General features: G+C 40.2%; 1 protein-coding gene across 6 annotated transcripts in view; it reads right to left on the bottom strand.

The window, feature by feature from the left end:
• Positions 1-22,117, bottom strand: part of chd9 (chromodomain helicase DNA binding protein 9) — a 245,483-nt gene that overhangs the window by 27,649 nt on the left and 195,717 nt on the right. For all 6 annotated transcript variants that reach the window (XM_043706976.1, XM_043706974.1, XM_043706975.1 and 3 more), the window contains 4 exons: positions 16,929-17,128; positions 10,776-10,935; positions 10,377-10,466; positions 154-257 (listed from right to left, as the gene is read on the bottom strand). In XM_043706976.1, coding sequence (XP_043562911.1) covers positions 154-257; positions 10,377-10,466; positions 10,776-10,935; positions 16,929-17,128 — 554 coding nt within the window. The remainder of the gene's footprint in view (positions 1-153; positions 258-10,376; positions 10,467-10,775; positions 10,936-16,928; positions 17,129-22,117) is intronic.

The raw sequence follows: 22,117 nt of genomic DNA, 5'->3' as shown, positions 1-22,117 counted from the left end.
ATCTTACTTTATGTATACATCTCTCCATTTCTGACTGTACAGTGATTGTCCATTGTTTGATTCTCCTTCGCCCTTTTAAAAAGTTCTGCTGCAACACCACAGCTATCTGAGGAATCAAGATATTTTAAAGTTGTCTTCCCATCTTTAACTCACCGTGCTTGAAGACTCCGATGAGCAGCGATTTGTCAGCATCCATGTCCCACCATTCAGCAGGTATTTCAGACTGCTCAGGCTCAGGAACCCAAATGTCAATTTCACTAAGGAGGCAGAGACAAATCAAGTTAGTCGGCAAATTCTTATGGAAAGCAAAATATGCTTATTGGCCACTGATTCAAAGGAATTTTATCAGACCGATTTGATAAGACCACCCTCTTCTATTTGCTTTGATAGACTTTGAAAAATCATATTAGTGTCCTGTAATCTCCCACATTCCATGTCAAAATGAACCACAAATAATGTATTTCTGCTTCTACATTTACAGCCAAACTGACCAGTTGAGATACATCCACACCTTATGCTCAAAGGCAGAGGATAAGTCAGAGAGATGATCACTTCTGGATAACAAAAAAAATCAGGATAACTTCTAACTGATACACATTAGGAAACAGCAAAAGGACTTGGGTTTCCATAGATACAAAACACTAAAAGCAGACACAAATAATATTTGTAAAGACAAACAAAATACATTTTTATTTGTTAGCCATCATCTCAAGAGGGCTGTAGCCTTGATCAAATCTCATCTGCAGATTTGCACTTAGTTTCAGGGCCAGTTTCAGCTCAGAGTTACCAGAATGATACATGATTTGAAAGATTACATTATAAAGTTGCCACCCGACCACAGGGCTGCTCTCTCATTAGGTAGAGGTGGTGATTTAACCTGAGGGTCACAACGCTTCAGGCAAGGGGAGAGTCTGAGATGGAGACGAAGATGTAAGCTCAACCGGTGCAGGAATTGAACACTTTAGCATTACTTCAAATTACAAATCAGTCGTCGAACTAACTGGAATAACTTTCAAATGGCAGGGCTTCTTTTAAATGGGAAATAAAAATATTTTTAAGATGCAGAAAGAAATTCTAACTAATAAGAGTATACTTGAACTTTTTTTTCCCCCCGGAATGGAAATCCAAAACGTATTACAATGCTTTAAAAATCTCGCAAAGCCATTAAACTGCAAGAATTGATTGAGGACAATTGGAAGGTCATGTCCCATGTTGATATGAAAATATGCATCTAGTGAATAGTTCCTTTCTATAGTTGAGATCCTGAAAGAAAAGTCGTTAATTTCTACCCAACTTAAAAAGCACTATTGTTTTCAAAATTAAGATTGCAGTACAGGTTCTGAGGTACAAAGCACCGATTCCATAGAAGTACTTCACTACTTTTTTAAAGAAACTTTGGTTAGCACTTCAACAGCATCCTGCAGCTTGAGTTCCACAGATATTTTCCGGCTTTTAAAAGGTGAGTCATCATTAGTTGGCATACAGGTCTACAATAAAAGAAAGGAAACTAGCTATTTCTTTTAAAAAACAAACTGAATTCAGAAACTTAATATCTGACCCCAAAAGAAAAGCTTTCAAACTTGTCAGAAGCAATAAGTATTCATTATTTAGACATCTGGCAAGCTTTCAAAAAACATTCTGTTTGATGACGTCATGCTAGACCACAATTATCTAAATGTAGAAAAGAAAGAATGTAGAAAAATGGAAATTAAAACAAGAGAAAAGATCATAATACAAAATCAACATCGATAAAGTGAGTCAACAGTCAGTGTGGAAAGATGATTGCATTAAAAAGAGAAAATGCATTTAAAGTAGTTTTGTGTATATTACAGAAATGGAAGACAGCCTTAAAAATTCAAAGTAATATAATATTTAGGTTTTAATTAATTGTTTGTTTGGCCTTACGATGATAGTCAATACTTGAGAGGATAGTAGATCATTCCTAGGTGTTTGCATTATAGTATGTGTTGAAATATTCATATGCAAATATTTCAGTAATACAGGAAACACAATGCTATTATATTTAAATAACTTAGGTAGAAACAAACAAGAAACTTTACTGTTTAGTTGACTGCAAACAGCACGTTTTGTCTTAGCTCACATACTGTGATACCTTGTATCTTTTTGCTTCAACTCACTACCATCAGTCACATCTAAACTACAGTGGCAGCAGTATATCCACTATCATCAAATCACATCTCTTCTTCACTCCTCTGATACTTGCTATTATTTCAAGTACTTCACTTTCTTTCACCTGTCACATTTTTTTTCCACATGCTGAAGAGCTCCAATGTCCCACTCACTTTAAAAAAACCCACAAAAAACTTTAAATATTTACAGAAATATTCTGAACAACTCTATACAGGCTGTTCCTGGGTTGCGAATGGGTTTTCAATCTGGAGTCAGTTTGCAAGTCAATTTGTACACAAGTTGAACTTTGAACACAAAGTAGGATAATATAACGGAGCTGTTCCTAAGTATAGGGCATGGTCATACATTGGGTTTATAAAATTATACCCCTGTGCAGGATAGCATTGGTAAGTATTAGTGTTCATAAATCAGGGATCCCTTGTATTTTAATATAATGAGGCTGACAAAAAATCTTCCACTGGGAAGAGGCATATGACAGACCACTGGGAAAAGCAGGCACTCATATCCCTGAGATAACAACAAAGTCCTTTGGGCTGGCAGGTTTGTTTCCCTCTGACTTAACTATCCTCAAAACATTATTTAGACAAATTGAAATACAAAACTTAGATTCTTCTACAGGACCTTCGGCTTGTAAGTTTATTTTTTTTTCAAAAATATACTTTGTTCATAAAATATTTTGATGATCTGTACAATTGGTCATGCCATACTTAGGTAAACATTCCATTTCTTTGCATACAGAGACACAGTAATCATGCATATATACAGGTCTGTACGATTACTATCCACATATTTAGCTGGGGGGTCAGCGGAGTCTCCTTACTGCGTCGGCCCCCTGTACTTAGGCAGGCAGACGTTACACGGTGGTCTTTCCACACCGCGTCTTGGCGGCAGCTGTCCCAAGCTTCAGCGCGTCCCTCAACATGTAGTCCTGGACCTTGGAATGTGCCAATCTGCAACACTCAGTCGGGTCAACTCCTTCAGCTGGAAGATCAACAGGTTTCGGACCGCCCAGAGAGCATCCTTCACCGAGTTGATGATCCTCCAGGCACAGTTGATGTTCGTCTCGGTGTGCTTCCTGGAGTCACGGAGTCCCGCTTCACAGCGCTGCTCGGGACGAACCTCGACAAACACCACTGCATTCCTCTCCAGACTTCTTCTGCATAGGCACCTTCCAGAAGGAGGCGTGTGACAGTCTCATCGCCCCTGCAGCCACTTCGAGGGCAGCGTGCGGTCTGGCTGAGATTCCGGGCCTGCATAAAGGATCTCACAGGCACAGCCCTTCTCACCAGCCAAGCCATGTTTTGGTGCTTGTTGGAAAGTTCTGGCGACGAGGCATTCTGCCAAATGGCTTTGACAGTCTGCTCAGGAAACCGCTCGATAGGATCCGCCCTCTCCTTTTGCCGAAGGGTCTCAAGGACACTACGTGCTGACCACTTCCTGATGGACTTGTGGTCAAAGGTGTTTTTCTTCATAAACTTCTCCATGAAGGACAGGTGATATGGAACGGTCCAACTACTCGGAGCGTTCCGCAGCAGCAAGGCCAGGCCCATCCTTCGCAACACCGGGGACAGGTAGAACCTCAGTACGTAGTGACACTTGGTGTTTGCGTACCGGGATCCACGTACAGCTTGATGCAGCCACACACAAAGGTGGCCATCAGGGTGAGGGTGGCATTGGGTGTATTTTTTCCCCCGTTGCACAGATCTTTATATATCAAGTCCCTTCGGGCCCGGTCCATCTTTGACCTCCATATAAATTGGAAGATGACCCGGGTGACTGCAGCGGCACAGGTTCTGGGAATAGGCCAGACCAGACCTGTGCCACGTATAACAGCAATGATAGTGCCTCACACCTGATGACCAGGTTTTTTCCTGCGTTGGAGAGCGACCGTAGCTTCCATGTGCCCAGTTTCTGCCTCACTTTGCTGATGCGCTCCTCCCAAGACTGGGCGCATGCCCCAGTCCCCCCGAACTAAATACCCAGCACCTTCAGGTGGTCGGTCCTGACGGTGAAGGGGATCGAGGATTGGTAGGCCCAATTCCCGAAGAGCATGGCCTCACTCTTGCCTCAGTTTACCTTGGCCCCCAAGGCCCATTCGAACTGATCACATATGTACATCAGTCTGTGCACGGACAGTAGATCCGAGCAGAAAACAGCGACGTCATCCATGTACAGGGAGGCCTTAACCTGCAGGCCCCTGCTGCCAGGAATAGTCACCCCTTTCAGGCTCGCATCGTTCCTGGTGGGCTCGGCAAATGGCTCTATGTAGCACACAAACAAGGCAGGAGAGAGAGGGCAGCCCTGCCTGACTCCAGATCTGACTGGGAAGCTATCTGATTCCTACCCATTGATTGAGACTGCACTGACAATGTTGGTGCAGAGCAGTCTGATCCAATTGCAGATTCCCTCCCCAAAGCCCATTTTGAAGAGAACATCTCTCATATATGTGTGTAATATCCTGTCAAAGGCTTTCTCCTGGTTCAGGCTGATGAGGTTGGTGTCCAACCCCTTGTCCTGCACGTAGGCAATCATATCCCTGAGGAGTGCGAGACTCTCAGCGATCTTCGTGCTTGATACGGCACAGGTTGGTCAGGGTGAATTACCGACCCCAGAGCAGACCTGACCCGGTTGGCGATAACCTTTGACAGAATTTTGTAATGCGCATTCAATAGTGAGATTGGTCTCCAATTTCTGAGTTCCTCCCTCTCCCCCTTCCGCTTGTAGATGAGGGTGATGATGCCTTTTCTCATGGGTTCCTTGGCTTGTAGGTTTATGGTCATGATCCAAAGCTCTATACTGTTGCCAACAGCTTCAAGAAAGGGGGGATATTTCTGTCTGACCACACACAAGAGTAAAGCTCTTCTAGTGCGGCTTACCCAGGTTTTGCATATCATCTTTGCTTCTCAGTGACAATTTACAGCCTTATCTGCTCACAGATCTGGCGCAGAAAAAAATATTACTCCTCCACAAGTGTCATTCAGTGTGAACTATTAAAAGAAAATGCAAAGTTTGACTGCAGAACCAACTAGAGGACCCATAATGATCCAACACATCAGTTCAGCTGAATTTCAATATTCCATAAATTTCTAAATATTTTCTAATTAACTAAGTTCATGACCAGAACTTTTTCACTCGTGAAATTAGTGTGTAAATTACACAACTAATTTAGTTATCTGTAGTCAATTACTTAATTATTGCATTTAAATATTTACAAACACTGAATACTATTTTAAAAATGAATGACTTCCTCAGTACAACCAATATGAATTTATTTGTTCAAGATAATTATAATTAAGTCTATTTATTTGACACAATAGCAGATCAAATGGTTTTTAATGGTCAGCAAGTTCTTGAATAAGATGACTCAATGACTCTAAAAAGATTTCCCTCCTGCACATCACTTAAATTTAACATTCTATAAGGCTGTATTCCTGATTAAGATCTTGCTCCCTATTAGGGAAGTCAGGGATAGCATAAAAGTAAGGGAAAGGGCAGTGGGAAACCAGAGGATTTGGAAGCTCATGACCAGCAGAAGGCAACAAAAAAAGAATTAAGGAGGGAGAAGACTAAATATGAGGGTAAGCTAGCCAGTAATATAAAGGAAGACTATAAGAGCTTCTTTAGATGTATAAAGGGAAAAAGAAAGACCAAAGTGGACATTGCACCGCTGAAAAATGACACTGGAGAGATAACAGTGGGGAACAAGGAAATAGCCGATGAACTGAATTATTACTTTGCGTCAGTCTTCACAGTGAAGACATAAGCAACATCCCAAAAATTGAAGAAAGACCTGAGTATGGTGGCCATCACCAAGGAGAAGGTGCTAGAAAAACTGAATGGCCTGAAACTGGATAAACCACCTGGACCAGATGGACTACACCCCAGACTGCTTAAGGAGATAGCTGAAAAGATAGTGCAGGCATTATTAGTGATCTTTCAGGAATCGCTAGAATCAGGGAGGGTCCCAAAAAACTGGAAAATTGGTAATGTGATACCCCTGTTTTAAAAGGGAATAAGGCAAAAGACAGAAAATTACAGGCCGATTAACCTAACCTCAGTCATGAGTAAGATTTTGGAGACCATTGTGGAAGGTCAGATTTCTGAATATTTGGAAGCTTTTGGCAAAATTGAGCAAAGTCAGCATGGTTACATCACGGGGAGGTCATGCCTGACAAATCTGCTACAATTCTTTGGGGAAGTAACGAGGTTGGACCAAGGAGAGCCAGTTGATGTTATCTGCCTGGACTTCAAGAAGGCCTTTGACAAGGTGCCGCACAGGAGGTACAGTAAGATAAGTTATCTAGCAGAATGCAGAGAGTGGGGATAAAAGGGTCTTTCTCAGGATGGCAGCCAGTGACAAATGATGTTTCACAAGTGCCAGTGTTGGGACCACGACTTTCCAATGTATACATTAATGATCTAGATGAAGGAACTGAGGGTATTCTGGCTCCGTTTGCAGACGATACAAAGATAGGAAGAGGGACAGGTAGTGTTGCGGTGGGGAGGCTCCTGAAGGACAAGTTAGTGTAGTGGGCAAAGAAGTGGCAAATGAAGGTCATGCAGTTTGGTAAGAAGAACAGAAGCATGGACTATTTTCTAAATGGGGAGAAAATTCAGAAGTCTGAAGTGCAAAGAGAGTTTGGAGTTCTAGTCCAGGGTTCTCTCATGGTAAACTTGCAGATTGAGTTAGTAGTTAGGAAGGCAAATGCAATGTTGTCATTTATTTTGAAAGGACTTGAATATAGGAGCTGGGATGTACTTCTGAGACTCTAGTCAGATCACATTTGGAGTACTGTGCACAGGTTTAGGCTGCGTATCTCAGGAAGGATGTACTGGCCTGAGACATGTTCGGAGGAGGTTCATGAGAATTGATTCCAAGAATGAAAAGCTTAACGTATGAGACAAGTTGAAGACTTTGGGTCTATACTTGGGAGTTTAGAAGGATGGGCGGGGGGGGGAGGATCTAATTGAAACTTACATAATTTTGGATAGCCTGGACAGAGTATATGTTGGGAAGATGTTTCCATTGGTAGGAGAGACTGGAACCGAGGGCGTAGCCTTAGAGCAAAGGGAAGACCTTTTTGAACAGAGATAAGGAGAAACTTCTTCAGCCAGAGAGTGGTGAATCGATGGAATTCACTGCCACTTGATTGTCAAGGGGATCAAGGGTTACGTGGAGAAAGCAGGCGAATAGGGTTGAGAAACTTATCAGCCATGATTGAATGGTGGAGCAGACTCAATGGGCTAAATGGCCTAATTTCTGCTATGTCTTATGATCTTAACAGTCAGATTTATCTGCAGTGCATAGTCCTTCCTGGTTATGCACGCAATAGCAAAATCAGGCCCTGTGATTCAATTGGCATCCTGATCTGCATCCTGTACTCAAGGAACTGTTTTTGAAGAGCTTTCTGCAGGCAGGAAGCCCGCCTCTGTGATTCACCTTTGTTCACTGAAGCAGATTGTGATTCTTGGTTGCTTCAGGTGAAGTGAAATTATTTTTCTTGTATCAGGGCTTGTTGAGTGAAAATTTCGGTATAGAACCTGTCAGTAGGTGGTGAGGCATCAAAGCCATTTTAAAACCAGTGAGATAGGAGGCAAAGCAGAGGAGCCATTTTCAAGTATCTTATTCGTCATTTGTGATTTATTGCTGCAATCTGTGATGAACACAAGTCACAAACACTCAGAAAGTGGTGGTATTGAGCTTGCTGCTGCAAACTTATCAAGGGAATCTGAAGACAAACATTGACATTTTATGTTTAAATATGTTTTCCAGCAAAAGAACAATCAGTTAATGTTGCTCGACTGCTTGAGTTACCCACTGATAACATTCTTGGGTGATGCTGTTAAAATCAAACAAAAGTGTGCAAAATATTACTTCTTTAAGGCTGGTAGGGTGAATTAATCTAGAAGAATCCATCATGGTGAATGCTCTGCTCAGTGGGAATGCCACAGGAGATGTTAATTGTTAGTGATACTACCAGACTGAGACATCACAGGTATTGACTGAAAAGCATCAAGGAGCACATGTGCATCATTTAATGCTCAAATAAGAAAGCCAGGATGACAGGAACACTCTTTCAGCAATCGCTGAGTGACATTTTGAAGTGGCTGGCCGGCATGCCTGAACAGTTTGTAGTACAGATTGAGGCCTCAGCATGTAAGTGCTCAAGAAGATTCTCATGGCACTGCCCCTGAGACTCAGCAGGAAATCATGATTTTGGCAAGGCAGACTAGCTTTGAAGAAGTGGATGAAGCTAATTTCGTGAAATTGCTTGTATTCCATGAGGTGAAGTTGTCCAATGATGTCTTAATACAGCTAGAGAGTCAATGAGCTGAAAAGATGAATGAGCTGAAACAGCATCCTCTTTTTGAGTCCTATCAAAGAACTATCAAAAGTTTTTTTAAAAAAACATAGAAAGAGATAATGTAAACTTTCATGAAAAATTGCTTGAGTGGAGAATGCAGTGCTTCAGTGAATAGTGATCAATGATGCCATAAAAATTGTTACAAAGGAAATGTACTAGGAAAAACAAAAGCAACAGTCCCTGAACACATTTCTCAAGATGGTTGGTAATTTGGTCCTTTTTCCCATTATCTTCACCAAGACATGGCTGTTGCATGCTGCCTTCAATTCAAAACCAGCAGCGTCTTCAAAAGGTCTTCAAAATCCAGTAGCAAGAAAGATGGTGTGACAGCAAGCCAAAACATCCAGCATCAAAGTTCTAAATCACTCAAAGCCACCTCCACTCAAATGTTTTAAACAGGTTCTCAAGCATTTCTGAAAACGTGAAACATTTTAAGCAACTATGCTGACCAATTAAAATGAGGGAAGATTAATTTGAGAAGTAACATAGGGAGACATTGTGCTTTCAAGCAACATCTGACCACACGAGGCATAGTCTACTGCTTGAGCAATGGACTCATTAGCCATCTCAGAATACATTGAACAAAGCAAAGCATTCCTCAGCTGAAGGGACTGCTATAGAGGCTAGTGAGTGTTTCTTAATATGAATTTATGCAGAATTTCTGTTTTATTCAGTAACTCATTTAATTTCAATTAGGAACCCATGCCGTACAGTTTAGTCACTCCGTCAATGCACCCAACAAATGCCTGCAGAAATCTAGCTCTGGCTTTAATGTTGATTGTCATGGGAAAGCATGCTTCCTTAAGGTAGTTCCACTTTAGGTGTGATTGTCAGGATGCAGCTAAGGATTCAGTGTATGTTGATGCTATCCTGTTTTACAGCTGCCAATTCTTTCACTTAACACATGGTCATCCATCCACGATCCAGGTCCTAATTTAGGAATTCTCTTCCTAAACATTTCTGGCTCCCTACTTCTCTCAATATTATAATCCCCATTTTGGCTAAGCTTTTATACTCCCTTCCTATTTATTATTGGTTTGGCGTCAACAATTGATTATATTTTGTGAAGCACCTTGGAATTTTTATCTTGTTAAATTTATGGCAATATTCTCTTTGGAACAGAGAAGGTTAAGCTGTGATTGAGGTTCAAATGAGGTTTTCAAGATAACAATATTTTTTTGTAGAAAAGAGAAGAAAACACTCTCCAGCAAACATGCCAACAAACAATACTTATTGATTTAAGTCATTGCTGAAAGATCTGGACGGAAGAGTTGAATATTTTTTCACTTAGTTGTGGGGATTTGGATTCTTTTTATCTGAAGAGGGTAGTGGAAACTGTTTCCATTTTAAAAAAAGGAGCTGAACAGGGACTTGAGCAACCTACAAGGTCACAGATTTAAAAAAGGGGAGGGTGAACTAATTAGGACTGCCCCTTCCAATGCTCATGTCTGGGCAGGAATCTTTAGTCTCTCCCTGGTTATACTCTCTTCCACCCTCTTCCATCAGGCAGAAGGCACAAAAAGTTTGAAAACAAATACAATAGGTTCAAGAACTTCTGCTTCCCCGCTGTTATCAGACTTTTGAATGGACCTCTGGCATATTAGAGTGGATCTTTCCCTGCATCTTCTGTCACTGTACACCATATTCTGCATTCTGCTCTATTACCCTAAAGTACTCATGTAAGGTATGATTTGCCTGGATAGCATGCAAAACAATACTTTTCACTGTATCTCGGTGCATGTAACAATAACATATCAAATCTTAACCTTTGAGAAGAATAAAACTGGAGTAACAGTTTAATGTTCACAAGCTTAAGAAGTTCAAGATTACAAATTACACTTGAATAATAAATATTCTTACCTTGCATCCACTCCATCAAGTACTTTTTCCAACTGGTCACCGATTACTTCTTGCTTCAGATAGTACAACATTCTTACTCGCAGCAGTACCCTGAGTGATGATCACATAAATACTGAAATTTTGGCAGACAATGCTAGTGTCAAGTAAGATTAACAGATGCTACATAAAAGAAAGCAAAAATATTCACAAGCTGACAAAATAAAAACAGTTTATTTTCCTTATACATTGACTGTATCTGTTAATAGTTGGTGACCCTTATTTATGAGTCAATATGTCCAAATGCACCTTTAAAAACTAGACATATCATTATAATTATGAACTATGCTTAGTGAGAATTATTTTCTGTTATTAGAATCAAAGAATCTGCACAGAAAATATCAAAACTATTATCTAACTTACTTATTGCAGTGATGTTTTAAATGCTTTTTGTAGCCATCATCTTGGAGCAGGTGTTCTGGGTTATATTTCCTGAGCCACTCAGCCTTCTGCATATCAAATGAGCTTCCTTGTATCTTCACCTTCTTCCCTTTCCTGCCTCTTGGAACTGGTGCAGACAACCCTAATAAAAGGAGTCCAGAACAAATTTAATTCTGAATTTGGTTCAAGACAGAAAACCTTAGGTTAATTCAATGGTGAAGTACATTTATAAACTAATCCACCATTAGACTGCTCAGTCAGATGATCCAGTCAAGTTCTTTATATGTCACAGATCAACACAGCTAAGGAACCCAATCAGCTCGCTTAGCCTGTGTTTTCACATGGAATAAAAAGTATGGTGCTGGAAAAGCACAGCAGGTCAGGCAACATCTGAGGAGCGGGAGAATTGGCGTTTTGGGAATAAACCCTTCATCAGGAATGCATTGCTGACGAAGGGCTTATGCACGAAATGTCAACTGTTCTGCTCCTCAGATGCTGCCTGACCTTCTGTGGTTTCCCCATGCCACACTTTGCGACTCTGATCTCCAGCATCTGCAGTCCTCACTTTCTCCTTTTAATATTGAATTTAAAACAAACTCAAATATGACTTCAATTATAGAATGAAGTGGAACCAAAACATTCAGAATTGGATATATAAGTGTACAATACAGACATAAAGTTTTTTTATGCCTTTTGATTGTATCAAATGTACTTTGATATCAACATGGGGAACAGATCCTTCATTGCTTTAATGAACTGTATTTGTATAAAAAGATATTTGGGAAGACTTATCTATTTGTGCTTCAGATTAGGTGCAAGCATACTCTAGCGAGGTCAAAAGCAAAAGTGTGAGAATATCAACAGGGTTAGGTTATGCTATAATGCTTCCCATGCTTGAATAGTCCATAAGTGCTCAATGTTGAGACTCCTCTATCAAACTAACTGTTTAACGGGCTAGAGTCCTATGTTTCACCCATGAAACTGTACACCACTCATCAATCAATAGATTCAGGAAGTCAGGGAAATTGGCACAAATAAATTTTAATTATTTTGAACCTTATCCAATGTCTTGGGAAGATCCTATGGTATTCCCAGCAGTATGTCTTATTTTTTCAACCATAATAACACTAATCTGAGACCATGATCTGCAACAAAACAACCTTAGAGTTCACGGTTTTTGAATTATAAAACAGTTAATCTGAAACAATTCTCTACAATGATCAAAAATCAAATAATAAAGCATGTTTCTTATAGAGTAATTGGTATCCTCGCATGCTTTTTCGGCTGGATTTACATTTCCAATTACTGAAAGATATACCCAGTCCACAAGCACCCCGATAGTGCATGAACACTGACATTATAAAACTGTTTTGTTTTCAAAAGATTAGCAAAATAAATGAGTTTACTGAATTAATTAATAGATGAACTAACCAAATTCAAAATTTTAACACTGTCAATTATATGGTCTTTGGTACCTGATGAAAGGAGTGAATCAAATGCATTCGGAATCACTCTGGATATGGCATCATGGTAAAGATCCCACTGTCAATCAGATTTGGCACTTTGTTTCAGAATCATCCCTCGACAATAAATTATCTTCCTCTATATCTAACAAAGTGGGTATTTCACTTTTTTTTAATGACCTCAAGACACATTTTGTGGATGAATAATAATAATACATGATTTTGACCATAAGAAACAGGAACTGGCGTACATCATTTGGCTCATCGAGCCTGGTCTGCCACTCAGTTAGATCATGGCTGATCTAACACTTCTCATGTCCACTTTTCTGCCCTTTACCCCGTAACCTTTGTTTCTCTACTGATCAAGAATGTATATTATCCTTAAATACACACAAGGATTCTGCACTCACAACTCTCTGTGGCAAAGAGTTACAAAGACTCAACCTTCCAAGAAGAAATCCCTCTTTATCTCAGTTTTAAATTTGCGCCCCTTTATTCTGAGACTTTCCCCTTTGGTCCTCAACTAACCCATTAGGGGAATCACCCTCTCATCACTTACTTGTCGAGCCCCTTTGTTTCCATAAGATCACCTGTAATTCTTCCATAAACAATTCTTCCATTCCAGGGATCATCCTAGTAAACCTTTCCTAAACTGCGTTTGAACCTTGGCTGATATTTCATGATTTTTATTTTATTCATTCATCAATTTTGAATTGTGAGTTGGAAATGACGGATGGACTTTAGGATAGCTTGAGTTAAAAATAAAGGAACAGGCCAAACAAGTTTTTGTTTGTTTGTGGGGCTAGGCCCAGAAGCTAATTGCAGGCTTATCCTTGGATAAAAATATTAACAGACATCACGATCTCAGGAACAGCATAGTGTTTCAACTGATAGCAGAATTTGGTTATGATACTATGGCTTTAAGGACGTGTATTTTTCCCTTTTTTTAAATGGAGAGATTCAGACAGAGGTGAAAAGCGGTCTGCTTCAACCAATATGGTAAATAGCTTGTGAGAACTTTTTTTAAAAAATCATTGGAATAGAAGCAGTCTTAATGGGGGGAGTCAAGCTCCCACTAAACCAATTTTAGTTTTAGCTTTTGGCATTTGCTAGGGTCTTGAAACTGGATGTGGAAGCGTTTATTCATGTTAGAGCTAAAAGTTTGGGTTCTCTTCCTGCTGCTATAATTTTGTGTGAGACAATCTATTTTAATGAATTTGCCTTTGCAAGGGTGTGTTTACGAGATGTTACTATCCTATAACAGTCGCTCTTTAGTAGTTAAATAATTTATTATTAAGTTTCCAAGATTTAAGTTATCCCAATTCTTCTTTCTTTTGTTTGTATTTTAACAACAGTGTAAGAATAAAATGCTTTGCTTCAAACCCGTTTGACCAATCGAACTGCATCCAGAACTTAACATCTGGTACTTGCCTTTAAAATAAGAAAACTTAGGGTCTAGGTTATCTTGTTGACATGTTTTGAGAGAGTTTAGTTTGGTCCATAACACTATTATGGAGGTCAACTTCTGGGAATTTTTTTCTCTATTTAAATAATACTGTTCTTTTGTTCTCCTTCCAAATAAAGGAACAACCTGGCATTTTCCCACAATGTGCTTCATCTGCCCACTTTTTGCCCAAATAACTTAGCCTATCAATACTTCCGTAAGATATTTGTATCCTCCTCGCATCTTTTCTTTCCACCTATTCTTGCGTGCAAATTTGGCTGTAGTACATTTGCTTCCTTCTTCCAAGTCATTACCATGTATTGTAAACAGTTGTAGTACTAGCACTGATCCCTGTGGAACCCCACTTGTTAAAAGTTGCCGACCTGAAAAAAACACTTACTCACTTTCTTGCTCATTAGCCAATTCTCTACCTATGCAATACGCTACCTCCAACAATGAAACCACAAAAAACAACAAATGAAACAGCATGCACATTTTCACTCACTGAAGACTTTTTTTTCTGTCAATAACCCACTTTTTACATTTGGGATCCACATGACCCTTCAATGGCTTGTGATGTACATGTATGAAGACTGAACTACACACGAGGCTCCCTGGTATAACTACAAGTGGGTGGTATATACTTTCACAGGCAGTTCTTGATTTTAAATGGTTATATGGGATATGAACATGTCCAGCACTAATAAGCTACATTCTTCATACAGATTACTGGGATGCCTATTCCATTTATTACTGATTCAGAATTTTACTTTGTCTTTATCCATTCAATTGTTGTCATGGATATGCACAAAAGCATCGACAGTTACTGTCTGAGCTGGTTTTACACTCAAAAACCATTGTAGGGTTTTGTTTTGTATTACAACATGAAGGCCGCAACCTAATCAAATCAGCCTCCCTCTCCCTGCATTTGCAGCACGGTAAAATTAAAACATTCACTGATCCTTAAAATTGACCTCAATGGCTCATAAACAGGCTCTCTGAATAACTAGTACCAGACTTTGCGTATACCAGACACCAGGTTTACAGGATAAACAAAAGAATTAACAATTAATCATTAATACAGCAGCTTTAGCTGAACAAAGTTAAACAACAATGCAATGTAATTAATGTCTATGACTGACACCTGAAACTTTTTTATTTCTAGCCTCCGCTCAGACAGGGAAACATTATTATGGGATAAATTAAAAGAAGAAGAAAAGGAGATATAACCAGCCAGTTCACTTAAAGCAGTCTTCATGATCCGTAATATTTCAGGCACATGGGATTGTATCTTGTTTGGTTTTTGACGACACTGGTCAATGCAAGCAGCTTTGAGTAGGCTCCAAAGAATATTCATTTAATTCTTATTACTGAAATTCTATTCTCTGGACTTTCAATAGTTGATAATAAGAGAACCAAGGAGCAATCAAACCACCATCCTGGAGCTTGGGTAGCCACAATCCTTCTGACAAAAACACACAATTCAGAGCCAGTACAAGGTTAGGTTGCTCTTTGTTTGTTTGAGCACTCTCTTAGCACAAACCTCCCTGTGGTGTCCCTATTAACATTCAAACATCTGTCATTTGTTTTAGTTAATTTGGCTTGCTCCTGATGTTGAAGAGTGTATGAATATGTCTAAAAGCATTAGTGTTAAATTACCTCTGAAAAGTACAGATGCCTGTGAAAAAGTACAGTACTTCCATAGTAATTACTGAAGTGAGGTTAGGAATGGTAGATTGATAGGAATGGTAGGTATGAACTACTGTGCATTTTCCTAAAAGATACTTACCACTGTTTAGGACTGAACTGTATGCATCTGTTAATTAATAGCCACCTCAAGATCAGAAATAATGAATATACCAAACTACATGGTCATACCAATACTTAAAAGCAAATTGCATTTTCAACTGCGACCATGAAGATTAAATACAGATATATCTATAATATTATAAGTGCCAACTCTTTTGCCACTAACTGGAATGTCTGCCCTACTAGTAAAGTTCTATAAGTAAGTTTAGCTTTATCTAAAGGTGTGATTGGAAGATAGTGAGGACTACAGATGCTGGAGAAGTCAGAGTTGATAAAGTGTGGAGCTGGAGAAAGCACAGCAGGTCAGGCAGCATCTGAGGAGCGAGAGAGTCAATGTTTCAGGCATAACCCTTTATTAGGGCTGATGAAGGGTTATGCCCAAAACATTGACTCTCTCGCTCCTCAGATGCTGCCTGACCTGCTGTGCTTTCTCCAGCGCCATACTTAAGGTGTGATTGCACTACTCAAGCCAGGTATCTGAGATTGTGTTCTGACAGACTTGGAATTTTATCTTGCCTGGCAATTCTGTAGCTGGAAACTATTGGAATCCCTTTAGTCAGGTTCCCCATTTGAATGCTTCATGACAGTACATATAGATCACATTACCAAAACATAACCTCAATATAATGCTGTGTACTTGAGAAGTTTGTTGTTTATTATTGATTTATTCTTGAGCAAAACAATCAGTATCATTTAGCTCATTTGTCAGAGTGGTGTTTTCTGCTGTTCCAGAGTTATGATAGCTTTATTTGGGTTTCCAATGGATACCCAAGGAAGTGGCTTTGCCATGTGTTAGGGCTTTATATTTGTATCTAGCATTTATAAGTTTTTAAAAATATCAGGTTTTAAAAGAACTCCTTTTCTGAATTGCCTTAATTTTTTAAAATGTTACTCACTTCTCATTTTCAAAAACCAAATAGAAGACCATACCGTAAAGTCGTATGAATGTACATTTGTACCCCTTTGGTCTTCTGCCTTCTGTGATATGATAGCTTGTGCAATAATTGTATAAACCCAAGTTATCTTCTTGTATGGTTCCAAAAACAGTTGCAATCATCAGAATTCAGGAAAGAATAACACACCCTAAATGTGTTGATAGCCATATGTCAGTCTTGTCCTGTATGTCACATCAAAGCCTCGGTGTGGTTGTACTTTACAGCACTCTGCAGATTGTTAATTCATAAAACTTTACAAATACGATCCTTTTTTAATCAGTAATTAAAAATACACAAAAATGGTTTGCCAAAAGTGCTGTTGTGCACTTAAGGATGTCTGAAAGTATTAGTGTTAAGCTAAGTATGTTGCTGTGTTTGAAAATACAAATCACATATTATGGTTGACACTTAGCATTGCAACGTTGTAACTTAACTCTCTAAAATTATTGCTGCACTTGCAAATGCTTGCTGACAGGACTGTTACCTAGGTGGTTTTGCAGTTCCTTTGTCTGGCCATCCTCTGTTGGAGTAATGAGGTCCCAGATGAAACTCTTGATCTTTTCATCTCCTCTGTAGTGAGCAAGGCAATATACTAAGAGTGCACGACAGATTGTCTCCACATCCTGTTCCACCAGCCGTCTCTTAAACCGCCCATGTGATAGAATGTCTTTCCAGCGATCCCACCTGGAAAATAATGAAAAACAATTAAAATATTGAACTTTTTTTAAGCAATGCACAAAAAGAAAATGAAAAGTCCTTGGTAGTATAGCAGTTAGTATCCCTGCCTGTTACGCGGGAGACCAGGGTTCAATTCCCCCATCAGGAAGGGCACAAAAATGTATGAGCGGCATGGTGGCTCAGTGGTTAGCACTGCTGTCTCACAGTGCCAAGGACCTGGGTTTGATTCCAACCTTGGGCGACTGTGTGTGAAGTTTGCACATTCTCCAAGTCTCTGCATGGGTTTCCTCCGGGTGCTCCAGTTTGCTCGCACATTCCAAAGACATGCAGGTTAGGTGAACTGGCCAAGCTAAATTACCCATAATATTCACGGATGTGTAAGTTAGGTGCTTTGGTCAGGGGATAAGCGAAGAGTAATAGGGTAGGGAGAGCGAGTCTGGGTGGGTTACTCTTCTAAGGGTCGGTGTGGACTTTTTGGGCCAAATGGCCTGTTTCCACACTATGATTCTACAAAAAATCAAGCACACTTTAAATGGCTTCGAATTTGTAATTCACACCAGTGAATGGTTATGATTCTTCTATTATTTTGGATAAAAGGTACGTGTTAAATAACCATAAAACACAATTAAATGAGGAATTTCTAGTAATTCTCACTGCTTCAAAAATGCTGAAAAGAATGTGATTTGGATTTCGTTGTCAAAAATGTGAACTTTGATGCGCTTTGTTATTTAGTAGAGAGAAACTATAATGGGATTTTCTCAGTGATTTTTTTTTAAAATTCAGTCGTGGGACTGGGTCAATAGTTATTGCCTATCTCTACTTGCCCTTGAACGGAGTAGCTTGCCAAATAATTTCTGAGGGAGTCAATCACATTGTTGCGATAGTGAGTTTTGAGAAGATTTGTAGCTCTGGTGAGGTTCTGGATGTAGGTTTGCTCACTGAGCTTGAAGGTTCATTTCCAGACGTTTCATCACCCTACTAGGGAACATCTTTAGTGGGCCTCCGGGCGAAGAACTGTTGATAATTCCTGCTTTCTATTTATATGTTTGGGTTGGCGATGTCATTTCCTGTGGTGACATCATTTCTGGTGGTGATGTCATTTCCTGTTTTTCTCAGGGGCAGTAGATGGGGTCGAACTCTGTGTGTTTGTTGATAGAGTTCCGGTTGGATGCCAAGCTTCTAGGAATTCTTGTGTGTGTCTCTGTTTGGCCTAGGACGGATGTGTTGTCCCAGTCAAAGTGGTGTCCTTCCTCTTCTGTACGTAAGGATACTAGTGAGAGAGGGTCATGTCGTTTTGTGGCTAGTTGATGTTCATGTAACCAGGTGGCTAGTTTTCTGCCTATTTGTCACAGTCCTTGCACAGTATTTTGTAAGTAACATTAGATTTGCTGGTTGTCTGTATAGGGTCTTTCAAGTTCATTAGCTGCTGTTTTAGTGTGTTGGTGGGTTTGTGGGCTACCATGATGCCAAGGGGTCTGAGTAGTCTGGCAGTTATTTCCAAAATGTTTTTGATGTAGGGGAGAGTGGCTGGGGTTTCTGGACGCATTTTATCTGCTTGTTTGGATTTGTTGCTGAGAAATCTGCAGACTGTGTTCATTGGGTATTCAAAAACAATGGGTACCCAATGAACACAGTCCGCAGATTTCTCAGCAACAAATCCAAACAAGCAGACAAAACGCATCCATAAACCCTAGCCACTCTCCCCTACATCAAAGACATCTCAGAAATGACTGCCAGACTACTCAGACCCCTTGGCATTATGGTAACCCACAAACCCACCAACACAAAAAAAAGCAGCTAATGAATTTGAAAGACTCTATACAGACAACAAGCAAAACTAATGTCATTTACAAAATACTGTGGCCAGGACTGTATCAAACACTACATTGGACAAACAGGCAGAAAGCTAGCCACCAGGATACATGAACATCAACTAGCCACAAAATGACATGACCCTCTCTCAATAGTACCCTTACATACAGAGGAGGAAGATCACCACTTTGAATGGGACAACACATCCATTCTAGGACAAGCCAAACAAACAGAGACATGCATGAGAATTCCTTGAAGCATGGCATCCAACCGGAACTCTATCAACAAACACATCGAGTTAGACCCCATCTACCATCCCCTGAGAAAAGGAACAGGAAATTACATCACCACAGGAAATGATACCACCAACTCAAGGAAACCCAAAACATATAAATAGAAACAGGAATTATCAACAGTGCTTCGCCCAGAGTCCCACTGAAGATGTTATCTAGTAGGGTGACGAAATGTCTGGAAATGAACCTTCCAACTCAGCTGGCAAACCTACGTCCACACTGTTGTGATTCTAGAGTCACATGCAGGCCAGACCAGCTAAGGACAGTAGAATTCCTTCTTGAAAGGACATTACTGAGCCAACAACCAACAATGGTGTCAAGGTCATCATTGGACTTTTAATTCAGACTCCTGCATCTGCCAAACTGGTTTTTATCCAGGTCCCGAGGACATTTTCTTGATTTCTGGATTGCTGGTCTCGTGATAATACTATTAGGCCATTCCCTCCCCACATTTGAGGAAGTGAAGTACAGCTGCGTTCTAGTTCCTGACTAGATCACAATTAATCCCTAATTATCCTGATTTTAGGTTTATTTAAAAATGATCAGTTAGAGATGGCTGCTGAAAGGGGAATTAACTATTATTTGGAGAATATATTGTACATTGCATAGTGTATTAGCTTCTGTCCTTATACTATTGCCAATCAACTGACTTATTAGGCAACATCACACCTGTTGATACATTTTATACTTGTGCTTTTATATTAATTTTTATATAAAAGCATGTTAACAATTTTACACTTTTAACCACTAAGTAGAAAATGCTGCCAGTTACTTCATTAAAAAATTATTTACAATTGCACAAGATTTTACTTATAACAGTCTGTTCTCTAACATACCTTTGCCAATGCCACAATAAGCATGCTAGTCTATTAAAAACAGCTAAGAACCCATTTTGGTTTAAATATGTGAGGTACTGAAGCAATTATAAATATCAAGAAATTACAGATTCTTATGGAACAAACAATGAATGGAGAATTCAAGAGGTTTTGTCACACAAAGCATCTGTTATAGAAAGAATGGGCATCTGTTAGAAGATTTTTAATAGGTCACTTAAACAAGTTTGGAATTTGCTAACATAGACTTAAAGGTGATAGGTAGTTAGACTGATAGACAGTGTGCATAGGTTGTGCTGAGGAGTAAGTGCTGGTGTAGAGTTTTTCGGAATCCAGGGCAATTAGGTCCAGGAAAGGAAAACGAACGTAAGCAGTTATTGAGGCAGTCCATGGGAGGGAGTTTCAAGGTCAGGCCATCGAAAGTGAAGGATCATAATATCTTGTGAAGTTTTCGTGAAATTTGGTTGAGAGAGTTTTATCTGTAATAAATTAGTTATTTCTTTAGTCAACAAAGAATATAGTTTAATTGTTTCTAATACTAAACTCGGCATCGTATAAAAATGTATGTTATTTAAGAACTTATCTCAACGCCAACGGTCTTTTCGCATCAGAGAGCAGCGGGAGCTGGGCGGAAGTGAAGGCAAAGCGCAAAGCCGGTCGGGAAGGTAAGTGATTGTTATTTGAGTGGGTGTGTTCTAGACCCCAGGTCCTACAAAGTAGGGCTTCCCTCCCTCCCTCCTCCTCTAATCTAAATTAAAAGTCCACAGACTTGCTCCAAAAAGAGCATCCAAGGAAGTTCCTGTGGATTGAAGAGTGAGGCTTTCGCTCAAGAGTCTTTGACAAGGAGGTCGAGTGAAGTGATTACTCCACAGTTGAAGAGGGTGAAGACATGACTGCCAAACTGGTTCAGTGTGCTACGTGCTTGGTGTGGGAGGTCAACGACTCTGGTGTATCCGGCTCGTATAAGTGTGGAAAGTGTGTGCACATTCAGCTATTGACCGAGCATATTACAGCACTGATGAAAGAACTCGAGGACCTTAGGCTCATCCGAGAGAACAAAATCTTTCTGGTCAAGACCTTCAGCAAGGTTATTACACCAATCGTACCAGAAGAGAGCAGACGATGAGGAAGGCAGAGAGGAGACAGTTGCAAGAGACCCCGGGGGAAGTACCTGTCAGGAACAAGTTGAATCTTTTGGAAACAGTAGAGACAGATGACACTGCCAGTCCACAAGGCGGCCAGGTCTGTCAATCAAAGGTTGGCGTGGAGACAGAGCAGAAGAGTCGGACATCGCACAGAGCCATGGTAATAGGGGACTGCATAGTGAGAGGAACTGACCAGGGTTTTTGTGGCAGCAGGCGGGACTTAAGGATAGTGTGTTGCCGCCTTCCTGGTGCCAGGGTTAAAGACATCACAGACAGAGTGCAGGAAATCCTCAAGGACGAAGGTGAAGAGCCAGAGGTGGTGGTACATGTCGGCACAAATGATGTCGGGAACAAGAGGAGGAACATACTACAGCGGGACTTCGGAGAACTAGGAAGAAGGCTGAAAAGCAGGACGTCCAAGGTGGTTATCTCCGGTTTGCTTCCAGTTCCGGGCTGGTGAGGCCAGAAACAGGGAGGTAATGGACTTGAACGTGTGGTTGGGGAACTGGTGCAGGAAGCAAGGATTTAAATTCTTGGATCACTGGGGTATGTTTTGTGGTAAGCATAAATTCTACAAGAGAGACGGTTTGCACCTTAATAGGTTAGGGACCAGCATTCTGGCAGGCAGGTTTGCTACTGCAACACAGCTATGTCTAAACTAAGTAGCCGGGGGGAGGGGACAAACTGGATGTTTAAGAAGGAAATTGGAGGGAAAGTTAGAACAAGGGAAGTAAAGAAAGACAACTGTATCAATGAGGCAGAAAACTCAGAAAGGGATCATGCTGTAAGGATGAGTGAAATAGGAGTTGATGGGAAGGGTGAGGGCAGTAACAAATTAAAAATACTATACATGAATGCACGAAACATTAGAAATAAGATGGATGAGCTTGAGGCTCTTTTAGAAATTGGCAG

The sequence above is a fragment of the Chiloscyllium plagiosum genome, chromosome 17 (genome assembly GCF_004010195.1).
Source record: "Chiloscyllium plagiosum isolate BGI_BamShark_2017 chromosome 17, ASM401019v2, whole genome shotgun sequence".
Classification (NCBI taxonomy): Eukaryota; Metazoa; Chordata; class Chondrichthyes; order Orectolobiformes; family Hemiscylliidae; genus Chiloscyllium; species Chiloscyllium plagiosum.
Note: the sequence above shows the minus strand (reverse complement) of the source record. Positions and strands in the feature narration are given on the sequence as shown.